Source organism: Podarcis melisellensis, assembly GCF_964234715.1.
Source record: "Podarcis melisellensis genome assembly, chromosome: 1".
NCBI classification, from domain to species: domain Eukaryota; kingdom Metazoa; phylum Chordata; class Lepidosauria; order Squamata; family Lacertidae; genus Podarcis; species Podarcis melisellensis.
Window position 1 is genome coordinate 98482593 of NC_138528.1, and position 19692 is coordinate 98502284.

General features: G+C 39.9%; 1 protein-coding gene across 6 annotated transcripts in view; it reads left to right on the forward strand.

Annotated features, from left to right (window-relative positions):
• The first annotated feature begins 245 nt into the window (after positions 1-245).
• Positions 246-19692, forward strand: part of KYNU (kynureninase) — a 92962-nt gene continuing 73515 nt past the window's right edge. The window contains exons 1-3 of one of the 6 annotated variants that reach the window (XM_081929499.1): positions 246-642; positions 8873-9049; positions 19507-19627. In XM_081929499.1, the coding sequence (XP_081785625.1) occupies positions 8881-9049; positions 19507-19627 (290 nt within the window). In that variant the 5' untranslated portion in view covers positions 246-642; positions 8873-8880. Of the gene's footprint in view, positions 643-5508; positions 5616-8872; positions 9050-19506; positions 19628-19692 lie in introns of those variants that run through there. The other 5 variants (XM_081929498.1, XM_081929496.1, XM_081929497.1 and 2 more) reach the window with 5 other exon arrangements.

Here is a 19692-nt window from a genome sequence, read left to right on the forward strand (position 1 = left end):
AAAGAAAGAAAGAAAGAAAGAAAGAAAGAAAGAAAGAAAGAAAGAAAGAAAGACCATCAGAACAGAACTACACTTGTTTACGGTTTGGCTTTGAGAGACTGCAGTACAGAGGAAACAGAGAAAGCTGAGAGGGTGGAGTGGGTTGCACCATTTCAGACTGTGTGTATGGGGAGGGGGACGACGACAAATCTTCTTTCTGCAGAAATTTGCCAGAATACAGAAAAGGAGCCCTTTGGTCACTGTGCTGTTTTGCTGTGTTTTCAACTGAAGCTGGGTTTTGAATGCAGGAGAGCAGTCAAAAATATGACGACCGCCCCCCGCTGTTTGGAATGGCACAGCCCATTCTCTTACCTCAGTTGCTGCAACCTGTTTAGGCCCCACCTGAGCTCTCATATCTGAGCTCACCTGCAACCCCCCCCCCCAACTTCATTCCCAATTTACCTCTCCCTACTTCCCGGAACCAGCGCCCCCCCCCCCATTTTTCTCTGGCTTTCAGTCTTAAGGAAGACAGAAAGGCTTTTGGGAAATGTAGTTCTTGAACTCAGCACTTATAAGGTCTCCTTGCATTCAGATTTCCCCTAAAAGCCTCAAGCTGGCCTAGGCCCTGACAGTCTCCATTTCTCCCTCAAGTAACGATTAATTGTAAGTACATATTAATTTTCTGTGGTTTCCCCCACCATTCCCCAATATACTGCTACCGTTCTCCCACTTCTGTCACACTTAAGATTTTTAATTTGTTTATTATTCTTATTAGTAATTCATTTATTTACATTTTATACATTCTTAAAAAAAATTGGAACAAAGTAAAGATTTTTAGTTCCTTGTGGAAGCAGGCCCTGTGTTTTGTTTTGCTATAAATCACCTTTTACTGTGGTGGTGGTGTTAAAGTTATTGCTTTTACCACGACCACCAATTGCAACCGCTTACTTTTGGCAGGGTTGTTGTGTTGAATATCAATGTAGGCAAGTAAATAAGGAGCATGCAATCTTGTATTTTCCCCAATATATGTTGTAGTATTATTATTATTTCATTTCTATACCACTTTATATTTTTAAGAAAAATCTCAAAGTGGTGTACAGCATATTAAACATCAATAAAACAATGCAGAATCAAACATTTCTGAAGAAAGTCAAACATAAAGTACACAGTCAAAGCAAAACAATTAACAGGAAACCAAAATACCAAAAGGTTTCAAAATAAAACATTACAGCGGAGGTCAACTACAGAATACACATTTAACACAAACAAAGTTAACAAGAAACAAAAACAAAATCTTAAACATTTCAAGGAAAACATTGCTAAGTGAAGTCAAATATAAAATGCACATTTAAAACAGCATAATTAACAAGAACAAAATATTATAAGCATGACACGGCTGTTTGGCAGTAACAAAAAGAGGGGGCAAAAGAATACAATACAGTGGTACCTCGGGTTGCATACACTTCAGGTTACAGACTCTGCTAACCCAGAAATAGTACCTCGGGTTAAGAACTTTGCTTCAGGATGAGAACAGAAATCGTGCAGCAGTGGCGCAGCGGCAGCCGGAAGCCCTATTAGCTAAAGTGGTGCTTCAGGTTAAGAACAGTTTCAGGTTAAGAACAGACCCCCAGAACAAATTAAGTTCTTAGCCCAAGGTACCACTGTAATTAGGATTTGTTGTCAGGCATAGCAATGTCCCTCCAGTCTTCCCAGGGGCCTCTGTAATAGAGCTGGGTGAGTCTGGGCCCTGCCCTCTCAGCCAGGTGGAAAAGGCCTTGCAGGGAGTGGCCTTCACGACTCACAGGCGGACATTGTAAATATATTGCAGGTAGGATTCAGCTCCAGGTAGGATTCAGCTCCAGGTAGGATGCAGCTCCATTAAATAGATTGAATACTGACTTAATGAGTAAGATGAGTAAGATGAGTAAGAAATATGAGGACCTGGTAAAAACCCAGAATTATTTCTCCCATCCCCCACAGTGCTTCAGAGACAAAACAAGGAAAAAAAGAAAAATACATTATTGTCAATACATTATTGATTTAATTTATTTGAGAAAAATTCTATACCGCTAACATTAAGGGGGGAAATATGGTGGTGGACAGCATAAAACTTACAATAAAGTTGCATTCATAAAAGAAGTACAAAACACATTAAAGTCGTTATAGGTCTTAATAACGAACAGGCACAAAGGATTCGGGGCAGATTCTTGAAGATTCTAATTCCATTTTCTTCGTGAGTGTAACCATGCTTTTCCAAAGAGACTTGCTCCTCCTCCTGCTACTTAGAGTCCCACTGACCACTATGAGTGGAACAGAGCAGGTGAGCAAGAGTGCTGGCCTTGTAGAGGGACAAAGTGTGTGGTGCATAGTTTTGTCACAACTCGTGGCTGGATCTATTGCAGGGGTAAGCAGGAATGATTCCTCACTGGATGACCCTCTTAAGGGATCTTCGGTTGTCACTTCGAGGCCCCAGCCTGTTTGGGAGCTAACATGCCTGCCGCACACCTAGGTTCCACAGATGCTCACGGTACTGAGCTACATGTGAGCTTCTGACACCCCTCAACATTTTCCTACCATGTAGGCAGTGTGGTTGTATTGGTCACTAGTTAGCCCGTTTATTTGGATCCTCACCATAAGCCACACCAAACACTGTAAACTGCCTGAAATCAATAATAGTTGTGACCATGTTAAACCTATTTTTCAACATTGAAATACAGTGGTACCTCGGGTTAAGTACTTAATTCGTTCTGGAGGTCAGTTCTTAACCTGAAACTGTTATTAACCTGAAGCACCACTTTAGCTAATGGGGCCTTCTGCTGCCGCCGTGCCGCCAGAGCCCAAGTTCTGTTCTTATCCTGAAGCAAAGTTCTTAACCTGAAGCACTATTTCTGGGTTAGCAGAGTATGTAACCTGAAGCGTATGTAACGCGAGGTACCACTGTAGATGATAGCCTGCCACACACTGTGGACAAGGGAGAACATAGCACTTGAAGTATGGCAGGTTTTTTCACTCTGAAGTATATACATTTTTACTGAGAAACAAATACCATTGATTTCAACTTACTTTCAAATTAGGTACGCTCAGAAATGTAGTTTTTAATTTTGGTCATGTTTGCAGCCTTTGCATTTTTTCCCCAGAGCAGCTGAATTTATTGTAGTTCATTGTGTTGTCTGTTGCTGCTGCTGTGGTTGCCTTAAACTTTTTTATTATAAGCATGCAGTCAATGCCTGCCCTCTTTTATTGGACAGGTTGAAGGATGAACGGAGAAGCAATTGCTTTTTATTAATTGTGTCAATATCAACAAAAATAAAGTAGGATTTTCTCAAGCAGAGTGTTGGATCTATGTGTCACACATCTACTATTGTTACGCAGATTCCTTCCAATCTTTTTGCTATATTCTTTGCTACCTGCATATACTGACTGCTATGTTCTCCACTGCCTTGCTGTTTACTTATCTACTTACGGTTTAATTACCTTTTCAGTTGAGCTACTCCGGTACATATGTAACAAGCAACACAGATAAGCATTCAGAAACATGTATCTGATTTAAATCCTTGTCCATTCCAGCCATAAATTCTTGCTTAAAAACAAACAAACACATCAACCCATTCATATTTCCCACCACAGCTAGAGCAGTGGGATCTTGCATATTGCTTGTCCTCTGAATGACTAATTGCAAGGCTGTAATTGTAAATAAGTATTTTAATTTACTATAATGTAGATAAATCTGATTTTCCCCCTCCCATACCTCCTCAAAATATTTGCCTGGAAAAATTATAACTTGATACACAGTTTGACAAGTTGACCTCCAGTGGTATTTATTATTTGAACTCTTGACAGTATGTTAACGTTGACATCTGTATAGCCTTTTTGTATTTTTTTCACCTGAGAAAAAACAGGATGTCAAAAAAGTTACTATGTCAGAATTTGAATTGTGAAGTCAGTCAGTCAGTCCAGTCTCTCTTTCAGTTACCTGTGAAGACATTTTTTTTTAAAGTTAAATTGAAATTTGTCAAGTTTTCAAAATTTTCTCTTAATTCTGTGTGAAAGACAGGATTTATTTATTTATGGAGTCTTGAACTTCCAACATTGTTGCAGTTTTTGATGAGGTAAATGGACTGTACAAATTAATCTCAGTAACTCAGCCCTTTCTCATTCCACCACCCATGCCACAGTCTGTTATTCCAGATGCAAGCACCATATTGCATAACTTACTTAATTACACGATTAGGTGTTTGCTGAATGGTTGATTTTGCATTCAGTAGCTATGGCATCAGTAATACAGTTATGAATGCTTACTGACATCTGATCATGGGCACATATTTTTGGAACCACATCTCAGAGTTCAGTTAAACTTATAGCCAAGAAAGGTTGGATACTGAGGAACAAGTCCCATTAAACGTAGTTGAACTTATTTCTGAACAAATAAGCATAATAATAAACTGCATGTGTGCGTTTTTTCTTTCCAAAATATAACCCAAAACCTTTAGCATTGTGTCTTTGTATGATGGTTTACATGAGACTGCATTTCTTTACTCTTTATTTGAGACACTTTATTGGTGCACTAGCAAATATTTTAAAATATTTCAAGTCCCTTCTGCAGTGTGATAGTTTTTGTATCTCCATGGACTATATGTCATTGCGGTTTGTTTCATGTTGTTTTTAAAAGCAGTATTAATATGTAGTATAGCAGATATTTATACTGATAGAATAATAGAGTAGATTTTCCCTAGCTTAATATAAACCGTATCTTCTCTGTTAAATATATAGATTGCGAAAACTAGTGGTGAGTTCTGTTTTGTGAAATCAGTTTCTAAAAGATGAGAACTGGAAGTTGATAGCAACTTTACAAAGCAGAAGTGGAACAGAATATGTACACTTAAAGAATAACTGTGAGAAGTGGATCATAGAGCCATAGAATAGTAGAGTTGGAAGGGACTCTGAGTGTCATCTAGTCCAGCCCCCTGCAATGCAGGAATCTCAACTAAAACATCAATGGCAGATGGCCATCCAACCTCTACTTAAAAACTCCAATGAAGGATTGTCCACAACCTCCCAAGGGATTCTGTTCTACTGTTACTATCAGAAAGTTCTTCCTGATGTTTAGTTGGAATCTCCTTAAGCATTAAATCAAAGATTTGGAGAATGAAATTAAAATGCAGCTTAAACATATGGAGGTTTTAGGTTTGTTGTACAGTGATACCTCTGGTTACGTACTTAATTCATTCCGGAGGTCCGTTCTTAACCTGAAACTGTTCTTAACCTAAAGCACCACTTTAGCTAATGGGGCCTCCCGCTGCTGCCACGCCTCCGCCCCACCATTTCTGTTCTCATCCTGAAGCAAAGTTCTTAACTTGAGGTACTATTCCTGGGTTCGCGGAGTCTGTAACCTGAAGCGTATGTAACCTGAAGTGTATGTAACCCGAGGTACCACTGTATTGTGCTGTGTGAGATAGGAACAGGATTGCTGACAAGTATGCTCAAGTTCCAGATTGAAGTGGGGGTGAAAAGAGGTCAAAGTCCAAAAAGTAGAAAGGAAAAGCAAACAGAGGAGATAGTAAGGGGAGGGAAATGTGTGTTACGGTGCAAAGGGGAAAAGAGAATGAATCCGTAAGAAGTAACATTGTTAGCTGAAGGTAAGCAAAATCTGTTTCAGAGGGACACAGCACACATTAATTTTCATCTAATTTAAGATTACTAGAAGAATCAGTGGTTCAGTAAAACTGATATTATTCCTGGTGCCAATTGCAAAAGGTCTTGTAACTAGTAGTAGTCACAGTTTTTAATTAATGCAAGGGAAAGTTATTCATTGTTATAAAATCTAGTGTGTATTCTAGCCAAAGTTAGGCCTTTTAAAGTAATATCAATAGTGGTGTAGAAATGCATGTATACTTCAATCTCCCACTGAAATGAAAGGACGACTTAAAAGTGCTTAACTTTTGACTTGGGTCACTACCCTAATTGTTATTCTACAAGTAAAATATTTCCCTTATTGGTTTCCTAAAGTTTAGACTTTAGCTGTTGTTGTTTAGTCGTTTAGTTGTTTCCTACTCTTCATGACCCAATGGACCAGAGCATGCCAGGCACTCCTGTCTTCCACTGCCTCCCACAGTTTGGTCAAACTCAATTCATAGTATTTAACTGATTTTCATTTTAGTTATTTTATTACACTTAATAATTCTTATATTAAATTGAATATTTTCCATTTTCCCACTTAGATACAGGACTTGTGCATTTACTGCTCTATTTATGTCAAAATTTAATATAACTTAAGTATCCAGATTTAATGAAAATCACTGTTCAGGCACATCGACTGCACTAGAGATGCAGAAGTATTTTAAAAAACAAAACAAAACCCCCCAGAATGCTGGCTGACTGTTGATAAGAGGATAATTGGAAAACCAGGGGATAGGGATCAAATGGAATATGCTCAGACAACACGGCTGGCTGACTGGCACAATGCAAGATTTTTTTCTGCAAGCACCAGTTGTAATCTGGGCCTAGCTGGTACCTATTAGGGCTGTTCTTATTTTAGGCACAAAAATAAAATGAATTAATGCTGTTTCTCTCTCACACTCTCTCCAAACTATAATTCCGTGGAAGAACCACATTATCTGGTTCTTCATCTCTAGTGATAAGGTGCCATTTAGCTTCTAGCTTTCATATCTCAGTTTCTAACACTGGTTAGGCTGAGAGGCATTGACTGGCTCAAGGTTACCCATTGAGCTTCATGGCCAACTTGGGTGATTTGAGCCCTGGTTTCCCAAGTCCTAGTTTGATATTCTAACCACTGTACCATACTAGCTCTCATGATGTAAATGAAACTGCCTCATACTGAATATTTGTATGATTTTTGTACAATTGTTGGGTATGAGGGAAATGCATTTAAATCTTGTATGTGCCAGCTCCATCCCATTGTCATCTAGTTCTGAATAGCTGGATCAGTGTTTTGGCCCATGGCGCACAATGGCCTTGTTCACATATAGCACTGTGCCAGACTATGTCCTACCAAAAACAAGCACAAGGAGAAAATTTCAGCTGCTTCGTTCTTTCCCCACTTATGCTGTTTCCATACTACTCAGAGCTAAGTCATGATTTGGCTTAGCATTATCCTAACCCAGACTCACGGTTTGTTTTCCCCCAACAAACCACAAGTAGTTAACCAAGAGCAAATCTTAGCTACAGCATGGTTTGTTTGAAGCGAGACAAACCACTAGCCCAGGTTTGCACATAGCTCTTAGCCATACCATGGCCTAGCTTCTGGTAGTGCAGCAGGAACAGGGGAGAAGCAAAGTGGTCGTGACTTTCTCTTTCTGTACCAGCACACTTGCTCGCTTACGGTAAGCTATAGTTTGGCTTAGTGTTATGTGCAAAACAAGCCAAGGCTTTTGATCAGTTTTCCAGATGCTGCGCTCGATTGTATCTGATAGTACAAATGAGGCTGTATTTTGAAGCATTCTGTGGGCAATGATGGAGGAAGAATAACTCTCTTGCTCAATTCTGGAACTTAGGTGAATAGCAAATTATGTTTTGAAGGTGACCAAGTGGTGCTCTTCTATTAATTAGGATAAGTAATTAATTAGTAATCAGTACTTACTTTAATTAGTAACAAATGGATTCTGTGCTGCAGAAAAAGCTTGTTTCATAGTGGATGTAGGCTGATTCATCACCTACCACCAAATGAATGACTAATTCATTATTTGCATTAATCAATGGAAGTGGCTAAGTTTTGAATAAACCTTTTGAAAGCCACTATCTGGCCACTTTCCACATAAAAATGGCTTTTCATTAGGGCCTCAAATTTGAACATGCAGAAATATGTAAAAGAAAATATTTCTGTCTTGTAGCTTTTGTTTGATCTTATTTTTTTAACTGAAATATGAAGGTAGTGAAGACACTATGAGTGGTGACCACTTTGAATGCTCCGATTGCCAGATTTGTGCTCAACACAATTTTAGTCAACTAGAATGTTGTCTGAGTTAAGACAAGTGGAATCAGGATAAGACTGGAAATAGAAAATAGGAAGGCAAGAGGGTATAATAATGAGGCCTGGGGAGATGCTGAAACTAAATAAAACTAAATAAAAAATACTACAGAAACCATTTTGAATATGTGGTTGTGTTTTTCACTTTCAGTAGGGATCTCATCTGTACCTTGCATTGAGCTTCTTTCTGCCACACAGAAAAAATCACGCTAGTTCAGCAAGATGTGTTTTCCAGTGATGCAGACAATCTGATAAATGCAGCTGGAGGCCAGAAACTGAATCTGGCTCTATAGGAAATCTTGGTGTCAGTGAAAAGGAATTTTAGGGGACAACTGTTTAGATTTTATATCCTTGTGGTTTGTGAGAAAACAGCTTTTCTCCGGCAGAGGCCTATTCAACTGAAATTTCCTCTTGCACTATTTCTTTAGTGCCTAGTCTGCCTATTCCAGTCGTGCCTCCCAAGCTAAAAACTTACACATCCACATCAAGAAGCTAAAGGAGCCAAAAGATTGCTCAGGCTTGAAAATGCAAGTTTAAATGTAGCAATGCACCTGCCATTTTCAGGAGCACAGATTGTAGAAACAATAATGTTGCCTGCGGCTTTCTGATTCTGCAAGTTTGAATGACACTATAGAATTTGTTACTGCTATTGGAGCAGTGGTAGAAAACAGAAGTTGCTGATGTAGCTCTATAGAGAAAGCATTGTATTTAAAACTAATGGCTTTAGGGCTACAGCAATATGCTGCCTTGAAAAAGGCTGGAATTGAGAACTTCTCTTTCCTTACACTCCCAAGTATTTCACTTTTTAAAGCTGGAAGGCTGTACCTCAGCAGACATAACTATAATCTTTGCATCAGACACTAGTCAACAGAATCCAAATGAAAATATTTTCTCCCTTTTCATTTTTAGAGTGAGAAATGGATCTGTCTTCTTATGCCTCGCCGGCAGCCATTATAGAAACCGTTGCGTCACAGCTAGCATGCAGTCCAGTGGATAAGGAAGTTGCTGTTCAGTTAGATGAAGAAGATGAACTAAAACACTTGCGTGCATGTTTTCATATTCCCAGAGTGAAGGATCTGCCTCCAAGTAAGAACCACAGTTATACCAAGGTGGCTTTGTATCTCCTTGCATATGTTTATTGCAAATCTGCAGGAAGCCTTGCTGCCTAAAGGATAAATGGAGCGATTGGCGCCACATCTTTGATCACAGCATGTCCCCTGCGTTGTAAAATCAGCACCTCAAGTTGAGTGCCTTATATGCTCTCATTCCTATTCTGATTAGAATGGAAGAATACAATACAGCACTTATGCCATGCTTAGGCTGTCACTCAGTCTCTTTCAACAATATAGTGACTGATTGAAAATTATAGGCAGGAGTGTTTTTTAATGGATTTGAGCTACTTTGCCTCCAGGTGCTTATTGCCAAAAGAAGCTACTACTTTGGGCATTCAGGAAAGTTTTGCACTATCAGTTTTTTATGGTTGATTGGAATCCACTGGGGAGGCCTCCTGCACAAACCTCATTTGGAAGGAGCAGGAACAACACACTTGGCAGGAGGGTCGCGTGCGTGGTTATTGTGGCACTATAAGAGTCTTTCTGAATACTTATACCAGATATGAGCGTTACAGTGTTGTTTGAGTTGATAAATAAGTTAAATTAATTGACAAAATATTCTGATCAGTTAAACCAATGTCCCTGATTAATTGGACAGCAGGTTTTAATGTCACAGCAATCACCATCTCATGACACGCTGCTTTGTTATACACAGGTGCATAGGCGCCGACTCCATGGGGCCTGAGGGGGCCCGAGCCCCCTCAAAAATTCGTTTGGGGGGGCTCTGCCCCCCCCATAATTTAAGAAAATTATTAGTTATATTATGCTTTGTAAAATCACAAAATTATGTTGGTATTTTTTATTTTCCTTGTTTGATGATAGTTACCTTTTAAAATACATTCAGTAATGAGTTAAAACAAAGCCACTCCCGATCTAGAGAGGGGGTGGGGTTGCGGGCTCTCGACCCATCAACAAACTCGCGGGCGAGAAGCGGGGATTCCCCCTAGCTCATTAATATTCACCGCCCACGGCGGCAGCCAATCGGCTGCCGCAAAGGGCAGGCCCTCACAGGTTCACTTAAGGTCGGGGCAGCCCGGGGCTTGCCCCTTTCGTTCCCCCAGCAGCAGCGGTTTGGAGGTCTTGGGCCCCCCCAATATTTTTTATAAGTCGGTATGGGCCCCCGCCCCCCCCAATATTTTTTATAAGTCGGCGCCCCTGCACAGGTGAGAATGCTGCTTCTGAGATGGCTAATGTCAGGGAACTGGAGGCAGAGAGGGAGGAGGGAATGAGAAGTTATCGTGAGACAGCCCCTTTGATTAGCAGCTTTTCGTCTTCCAAAGAGAGAGAAGATGAAGGGGGGTCAGAGGGGAGTGAATCTGAGAGGGAGGAGGTACTTCTGAGGGCAAGTACCTCTCGTCACAGAGGAAGGGGGGGTGTTGGACTTAGACGGTGGTTATGCTAGCCCCCAAAGCGGAAGGAAGTTAGTCGGGACAACTTCCCACCATGATCGGATCGCTTTTTGAACTACTTGTAAATATGCCAAGAAGCAATGAAGACTTGTAAAATATGGCTGAAGTCCCGGACTCTTATCTCCCCTGAGCACTCACAACTCAATCTGCTGACAGCTAATGCTGCTACTGTTGCATATATTGCCTAAATTCAAATTTGGAACTACCGTATTTTTCATCTATAAGATGCCTCCATGTATAAGATGCTCCCTATTTGGGGGGACTCAGATTTAAGACAATGGGGGGAGACAGCTCCGTGTATAAGATGCCCCCTAATTTTTGACATTCTTTTTAAGGGGAAAAGCCTAGTCATGGAAAAATATGGTATTTTTTATTCATATGTGTTAGGGCTGGGCGGTATTTCAATATATTGCCCAAATCCGGTTTGAAGTCCATATTGTGATGTTGGTTTTGTATTTTTTGACCTGGCAATATATCACAAATCATGGGGTGTGCATGCTATGCAAAAATCACAGTGTGGGGTAAAACTCTGAAGCCCGCCAATGCCTCTCTCTATAGTAGCCCCATTCTTATTTCAGACATTGTGATATATCGGTATATTGTGATGTTTAGCTGGTGATATATCGCAGTGTTGAAAACCAGGTTATGCCCCTTTTGTAATATGTGTGTGCATGATATGTTTTCAAGTAATATATTAAAACTCATATAATTCATTGGCTAAGATTTCTTTATTCAGGTTGCAACTCTTCTTGTTTTAGGAGATGTGCTTCTGATGTGAAAAAGTAGCAATGGGAAGCCAATTCAGCATAATACAATGAGATCTTTTTTTTAAAAAAAAAGCATGCAAGGAAGGAAGGAAAAGGGGAGAGGAATATATTGAATAATTTTTTAGCCAATCCATGACCCGATATATGAACCATTCACCACATCTGGGACTGCAGCAGGAAATTGGGTTTTCCCTCATCTTTTATTTCAACCCAGGATCCATAGGCTGAACTACCTGCTTTGGCAGCAGGGGATTGTACTGAAAGATAACTCTGTCAGCTCATGTGATCTCTGGCTCCTAAACCAGCCCAGCCCAGTCTTAGAGACAGCCATGGGGAATTTCTGAGCCTGGGATGGGCAACCCCCTGCAAGCTTTGCTGGCCTCGGAGAGCTATCCTGGCCCTACAAAGCACATGTCAGCCAGGGAAGCCAACAATTTTTGTGTGTCAGATTTTAATTTGAGCCAGAGAAGAATTCAGGGGCTTGTAAAGCTTATCTTTGCTTTGAGTTCAGTTTTAACAAGTGCCTAAAGTTATTCTGCTGTGCCTGGAAAAGGAAAACTTCACTAGGATCTCTGTTAAAAAGTAATGAAGTTTATGGTGATAAAGTTTTAAAGGTTCCTAAGCTAAAGGTTCTTGAGCCAAAAGTAAATCTGGCCAAGGAATCTATAATGAATGCTCCCTTTCTCTTTTTAAAGAATTCTTCAGATTCCCCATTTATGAACTGTTTTCAAATCAGTATTTTCTCAGTTATTTTTTCAGAATTATTCACTAACTGAGATATATATAGCAATTGAAAGATCTTATTTTCCATTCTGCCTTTGAAATACCTTTTAAATAATTCTTATTAATGATTTTGGCAGGCAGTCTAGTTTGGGAATAGATAGCTACTGAAAATGTAAAAAAACATACATAATATACAAAGTCACATGACATTTATCCAGTCTCTTAATTGAAGGTTGATATTCAGGGGCGGGGAGGGAGGTCTGTCCCAAACACTCAAATATACATTTGCAACCCTTCTTTATGAGCATTCTGCAGTGTTTATTTCATAATTAAGCAAGCAGACTGGCTAGAAATCCCCACTTTTCATCCTTGTGTTTGTGACAGCTAATCAATTTTGTGGTAATTTTCTTAGTCTGAAGTCCAAAATAAGCACTGTGGAGCAACTCTGAATTCATGTTGTGGTTGTGAGTGTGGATTGTGAATCCTGGGAACTTCTCTCTCTGTGTAGGCATGTAAAATATTCTCTCTATATATTTGTTCACCTGATTTCCCATGTTTTTTTAAAAAAATGTGGGATCAAGGTGTGAGTTTTCAGGATACTGGTGCTTTTCTTTTTAAACAACAATCTACTAAACTAGAACATTGAATTGTACAACAGATCTATGCAGCTTGGTGTTACTGCCTATGAAAGTGTTGTTTGCTGTGTTTAAAGATATCAAGATCTGACCTTTATTCTGAAGCATGTGTTTTTTGAAAAAAACCATACACCATCCTAATATCTTTAATGTGGTTAAAATAGAACCATCATTTACAGAAACTAATGCTTTCTGGGTGTGTGTGTGTTGTTGTTTTTTAGTTAGTCTACCATAAATTAGATAATTAGGCAGTTTGATTGATTGGACATCTTTAATGGCTTTGTGTTAGCTTACCAGTGGCACTTAGCAAAACGCCAGTCTAAGGCTTCCAGTCATTTATCAGGCTAAAAAAGATGAACAGAATATATCGTAATGGAAGATCTTGAGATTGTTGTATAATCCGTGAAACTAATCAATATATCAAAAAGGCCAGGGTGTAGTAAACAGAAAGGTGATGATTTCAGGTAAGATAATAAGGACATAAGAAGAGCCTGCTGGATCAGGCCAGTGACCTATCTAGTCCAGGATCCTGTTCTCACAGTGGCCAAAGCTGTGCAAAACCTGCAAGCAGGATTCAATCACAAGAGCACGCTTCCCTCCTTTGGTTTACAGCAACTAGAGCTCAAAACTTTGTAGCTTTCTATTTATCTGTTTACATGATTTGTATCCTGAAACTTCTGCATAAATTTATGCTCCTTGGGTGGCTAACAAGATAGTTAAGAGACAAAAGAGTACAGTTAACAATAACAATCATCTTTTAAAAGAAACCAACCAACCAAAAAAAGCAACAGTCTATCCAAATAGACAGTAAAATCAAACTGCTCTGAGGGTGCCTTCACAGTGTCATTATTTTGCAGGAAAGATTCAGTCGCCTACCAGATCTTTAGTTTTGCACTTTTAAAGCCACCACATAAACCTTCTGCCCTAGCAGATGGGCTTGGGCTGTGGCAGTGGCTACATCACTCCTTTTGACCCTGCTGCTTTCCGGCTGGAAGTTAAGATTGCTCCCTTTAGCTGTCACTAATGGCAGTTACAGATCTAAATAATAGTTGGGGTAAACATAATTTACATGGTATGTACAAGCATGAGTGATCTTGCTTGACATTTATCTGTGCACCAAATGGATCTTGGATGTCTCACTCATGAAGCTAAAAGAGATAATCCAAGTTCTTTATATATTTACATAAAACATTGTACAGCATTGTCTTGAAAGCAGGGTAGAGCAAATCTTATAATACAGGTATGCCATTTAAAAGGGGGAGGGGAGAAGCTTATAAACTATATATTAGTCTTGTCAAAACTAAGTTTTAGTAACAGCTTGTTTTACGTAGTCATGACATAAATCAAGTGAGAAGCTGCCAAAGGGGTTTTTTGCATTCCACTTCTTTCTGCAGTTTAAGGTGGCAGAGATTTAGCTATTGTAATCAAGAAGTGTGCAAGGGAAAATACAACAAACCTATTTTCAAAATGTTCTGTCCAGTACTTGTTAAAGCACTTGATTGCCACATATTTTGTCTGCCTTCACATCATTTGTGTAGATAAGGAAATTAATCAAGACACCCGGATGTAGATATGCTTCTGTACGTTGAAACAGATTTCTACATTTAGATATCTTGCAGTTTGTCTCATTTTGCGCAGAAGTGAGTTGTGTAAGAGATACTACCCTCTCACACAAACATACATCTTGTCCTTGAATCTCAGTGTTAAAACTCTAGTAGTATCATATCAACTTCTTCTAAGCAGGTAATAAGCAACCTTTGTTTAATTGGCAGGGAGATGGTGGTAGGGAGGGTTTTCTTTAAAATAGTTTTTCCTAATATTGCTTTGAGTCACTGAAGTCTAATGTGAACTTGAGTCAACAATAAGTTATTGTACCAAATGTCATATTGGAATTGTATTAAAAGGAACAGATTCAGAATGAAACCAGTCTCCGTATTTCCAGCTAGACAGTTTTGATTGGTAAGTGTCAGGGACTGGGCAGAGGAGGAATGATGGAGACCGCCTCCCCATCCTGACCCTTCCAGGGAGGAGGAAGAGGAAGACAGTATAGATTAACAACAGGGGTTTGAGGGAGGTCACAGCTCAGAGGCAGATGAGGGGGGAAGTTGGGAAATCATAGGAGAGCCAGAGCAGCACCTGGCTGACACGTTGTCATTAGAAAGTGTTCCTGGCCCACCATCTCCCAGAACCCGATGAGTCTTAAAAGTAGAAGAGCAGTGAGCTTGAAGACAGGGCACTTAGCAGCAACCGCAGAGGAGGTGATGATGGTGACGAATGAGGAAGTGGGAGAGACGGGGGATGGAAATTTACTTGGGACAATGCCATTATCCAAGAGGCTGGGTTCTATAGCCTCTCTCTGTAAAGACTGTAATAAAAAAGGACTGTAAGAAACTTTTAACTCAGAAACTTTGGCCTTCCAGATGTTGCTGGACTACAGCTCTCACCATCCCTAGTCATTGCCCATGCTTGCTGATGCAGGTGTGAGTTGTAATTTAGCAATATCTGGAGCGCCAAAGGTTCCCCACATCTACTCTAACTAAACTTATTTTTCATCTGCTAATCTTTATAGCTTCCCCAGCTTCTTTGTTACACTCACACAAACATATACATATTCAAGGTATGATCTCACTCACAAAGTGGACCAAGCAATCAGTGCTGTTTGTCCTCTGGAATTATTAAACCCTATTCACCACTTAGAGGTCACGTCTTCAGAAGAAATATTAGAGGAGCTAATAAAATGAGCACACTGAAGTCCAGACAACAGGAGAAGTAGTACTGCAAAGCAAGGATCTATTTAGTGAAAGTGAGGTGCTGTGAATGATGGACTGTGGTGGCGTTTAGATAGAAAAAATGTAAGTTGATTCAAAGTGGAATGGGCAAGCAAAATGGTGTAAATCTGGACTTAAAAGGGTTGAGTCCATCTAAATCATTGTGCACGTAGAATGATATCTGCAAGTAAAAGGTCACCCCAACATGCTTCTTATGGACAACCCAGAGCACATGTGCATGTGTGTTGTGCGAGTGCACATCTGCCCGGGAGGAGGAGAGGGAGGGAAAGTTCTGTTACGCTCATGGAAATGGATCCATGCTACAGTGATTTGGTTGGATACCGCACCCAGTTAAGAAAATATCAGTAAGTAGCAATCTAGTATTGTGCGCCAATGATCAGGAACAATGGTTTTGTATATTTAAAACCCTTTAAAACGGCCTATATTAAGCTCTAAATGGTATATATTTATTAGAAGGAGCGGATGAAAACGTACCTTAACATTGCCTGTTCTAATGCTTGACTGGATTTCAATGAATCCTTCTGAAAATTGCTCAAAGACAATAATAATAATAATAATAATAATAATAATAATAATAATAATAATAATGGTTATAGGGGTTGCTTGTGCGTAAGTTGCCGCCACTCTTGGCTAGGTTGCCTGGTTAAACCTTTTCTGTCTGGACAGCCCTTCACTTTGTGGCTGTTTCAGTCGCTAGCAGAATCCGTGAGTGGGCGTTTCTTGAACCTCTTCCAGCAAAGAAGTTCTTTGACGCCAAGTCTCCGCCTACTCTCCCTGCGCGGAAGTCTTCTGCGCAGGGTGGGTGTGGGCAGCGGAGGACCCATGCTCTCCCCGCTGGTCTCCGGCGAGGAGTCCTGGAGCCCCCTCGCCGATTCCCCCATCTGCTCCCCTTTATCCCTGGTGTTACGCTGATTTCCTTCCCCAGCCGATGAGTTGCCTCTCTCCCTGCTGGGCCCTTCTCCAGCATCGCTTGGGAGCCTTGCCTCCGCCTCTGGCTCCGATGGCAGTTCCCTGACAAATAATAATAATAGTTTTATTATTATTTGTACCCCACCAATCTGACTGGGTTGCCCCAGCCACAAATAAAATGCTTGCTTCCTCTAATCTCAATGAGACTCCATTATTGTTCTTCAGAATAACGAAGGCCTGTGAACAGAGCCAATTTGGAAGTGTGAATAATATTTACACCTCTGTTATTGCTCATTTTAAAAAGGATGCTGATGAAAACAAGGAGAGCGTCTGTAGTATAGATTAGATTGAAACTGGTTTTGTATTTCAGGCTTTTTAAAAGCCTTTAAAGCTTTAATTAAGAAGTTATCTTCGTTGTCTCTTATGCCTGGAAAATGTATTAGTGGTTGAGTTCAAAGTAGTATCTTTAAAATGTAGTTTGAGTAGCTTTGTGGTTTAATGTTTCCCTGTAGCCCTAAAATGAAATTGCCTCAGACAAATGTAAACTTATTCTTCTTTATATAATGTTAGAAGTGTTTATGTAAATTTTAATGCATTTGCTCAAGCTGCTGACTTGTATACATTCTTGCACAAGCTATTGATGACTGAGACATGCAAAAATGAGCACTGTTCCTTATGACCCTTGGCAGGAAACAGTAGCATATAGAATGAAAGGTGATGAAAAGGGCTAATCACCCCTTTTATCATTTATAGGCATAATAGCTTGCGTTTCCCCTACTGAGCAGAAAACATTTTCAACAGATATTTTCCTCCTTCACAAGTGAACTGTGCTTGCCCACATTTCATCTTGGCAACTTATGAAAGTCTAAAGAAATACTTAAATTTTTAATATACGTATTTCCAGCTTAGGGAATATTTTGCATTATCCATCAAAAAAGATGAGTGTTATCCAACATTAGGCATGCTCAGAGTAGACTCATTGAACTCAGTTGACTTAAGTAACTTAAATACATTAAAATGAATATATCTACTCTGAATACAACTTACTTGGATATTGCCCTATATTTTTAATTAAATTTTTAGAGGACTAGTGCTACAGCCATATACATGTTTGCTTCTCACTGGATCATCACCTTTTCATGGTAAGTGGGCTTGCATGTTCCTATGATCCTTGTGAGCGAAGCCGTTGGGAGTCTCATACTCCCAGTAGGGTCACCCAAGACAGTAAGGTCAAGGGGCAGGAGCTAGACAAAGAATGATCCAAGAAGTCCTCAATAGCAGAACAGGCAGAAGATAACAAGCGGTTTGTTACAACAGCTGTGAAGGCAGATGAAGGCTGCAGCAGATAAGAATCTCCTGGTCGTGGTGATATTCATGCCATTGGAATAGAGCCATACTGCGAAGAATCTGCGTTGGTCAGCGAGCATTGATCTACACACGTCAAGCAAATTCACGCATAGGCGTCTTCCAAAAACCCATCCCAATCCAAAAAAGTCTCATGGTGATCGGCAAATGGTAACGGGGGCAGAACCGTGAAATCTGGAACCCCTAGTCAGGGACCTGCACATGAGTGGTGGATACAGATTCATTTGTTCTGACTCGAGGAATGAGGCAGTTGAGTAGCTCGGCAGCTGTATCCACAACTGAGCAGTCCTATTTAGGATCTACTCTGCTCACCCCCAAAAGGGGAAGGGGCTAGAAAAGGTGCCCTAAACATAGTCTGCCTCCCTTTTTCCCTGACTGGATAACAATGGCTCTCAAAGTGAACCATTCACAGTGGGATCAGGTGTTAAACAGGGATGTGCTATCTTCATTGATGTTTGGACACCTGACACTATTTCAAATCATGATGATGGACTTGACTTTGGTATGACGACTCCAAACTCTCCAATTGCACTATCCATTTGAAAATCACAGCATTTTTTGGTTTCTACAAATTTCCGAGCAGCACAAGACTCCCCCCACTACCAGAATAAATGATACAGAGAGACCACTTCAAAACATTTATTTATTTTTTGCTTAAAATTTGGAATTAAAGTTTACTGTTGCAAATACATCCCTGTAAACAAAAGATAGAAATGTAAAATCCTATGCTAGTGTATAGTATTCCATTCCTTTCACTGATGTTCTGAGTTAGTCTTACCTAACTGCATGTGCAATGACATTTGAGCTTCTAATGTCCCCAGTTTGCCCTTTTCGTAGTAAACATTAGGAATTGTCTTTTAAAAAAGAAGATGTGATATATGGAATGGAAGAATCTTGTGCTAATATTTTACCACTGAGGCTGCAACTCATGTTAGATCTCTTATTTTTGCCATTTATATGAGCAGGCACTTTTGACTAAGCTTGGAGTATCATGTCGACTTGGATCCACTGAAAGACAATATCAGGTCCATGGAATTTGTTCCATGCGCAGTGGTACCTCTGGATGCGAACGGGATCCATTCCGGAGCCCCATTCACACCCTGAGCAGAATGCAACCTGCGTATGCGCGGGTCACAATTTGCTGCTTCTGCGCATGCGCGTGATGCCATTTTGAGCGTCTGTGCATGTGCGAGTGGCGAAACCTGGAAGTAACCCGTTCCGTTACTTCTGGGTTGCTGCAGAACACAACCTTAAAACGCTAAACCTGAAGCGTCTTTAACCCAAGGTATGACTGTACATTTATATTTTATATTGGAACTGGGGGAATGTATAGCTTTTGTGTGATGTCTAGCACCCAACAAACTGCTGAATAGAAGTCTAGCATTATTATTATTATTATAATATCAGTACTAAGTACAAGTACTTGTATATCAGTATTAATTAATATACTCTGGTTTCTCTTTAGAAAATAATAGTAATGGAAAAACCAAGAAGTTCCTTTCTCAGATGTTTTGCCTTTTGTTACTGAGAGAAAGGGAATAGCTTGCTTCTACTATACTTTTAACACAGCTGGTATATTCTTCTACACTTGTCTGTACTATGGTGAATTTTATGTCAGTATTTTTGGCATAGTTTTCATAGAATCTATCTCATAATGAGTAAGTGTTTTTTTAATGAAATGAATTTTATCTGTTTGTTAATTGGAGGGCTATCTCAGGAATATTGGGTTCATCATTAGTGAATGGATATGACGTTTTTCATGGGGAATCTTTTGTGTAAAGAAAGGTAATGGTGGCAGCATTTTTAACGGCTTTCTTGGATTTTCCTCCTTCAGCCAATCTAGCCTTAGTGCATAAGAATGAGACCTGCGTCTACTTTGCTGGGAACTCTCTTGGTCTTCAGCCAAAGAAAGTTAAGACTTACTTGGATGAAGAACTTGACAAGTGGGCTAAACTGTGAGTAGTTCCTAGTGACATAAAACACTAACTGCTTTTTTGAGGGTAAAGAAAAATTATTTTAT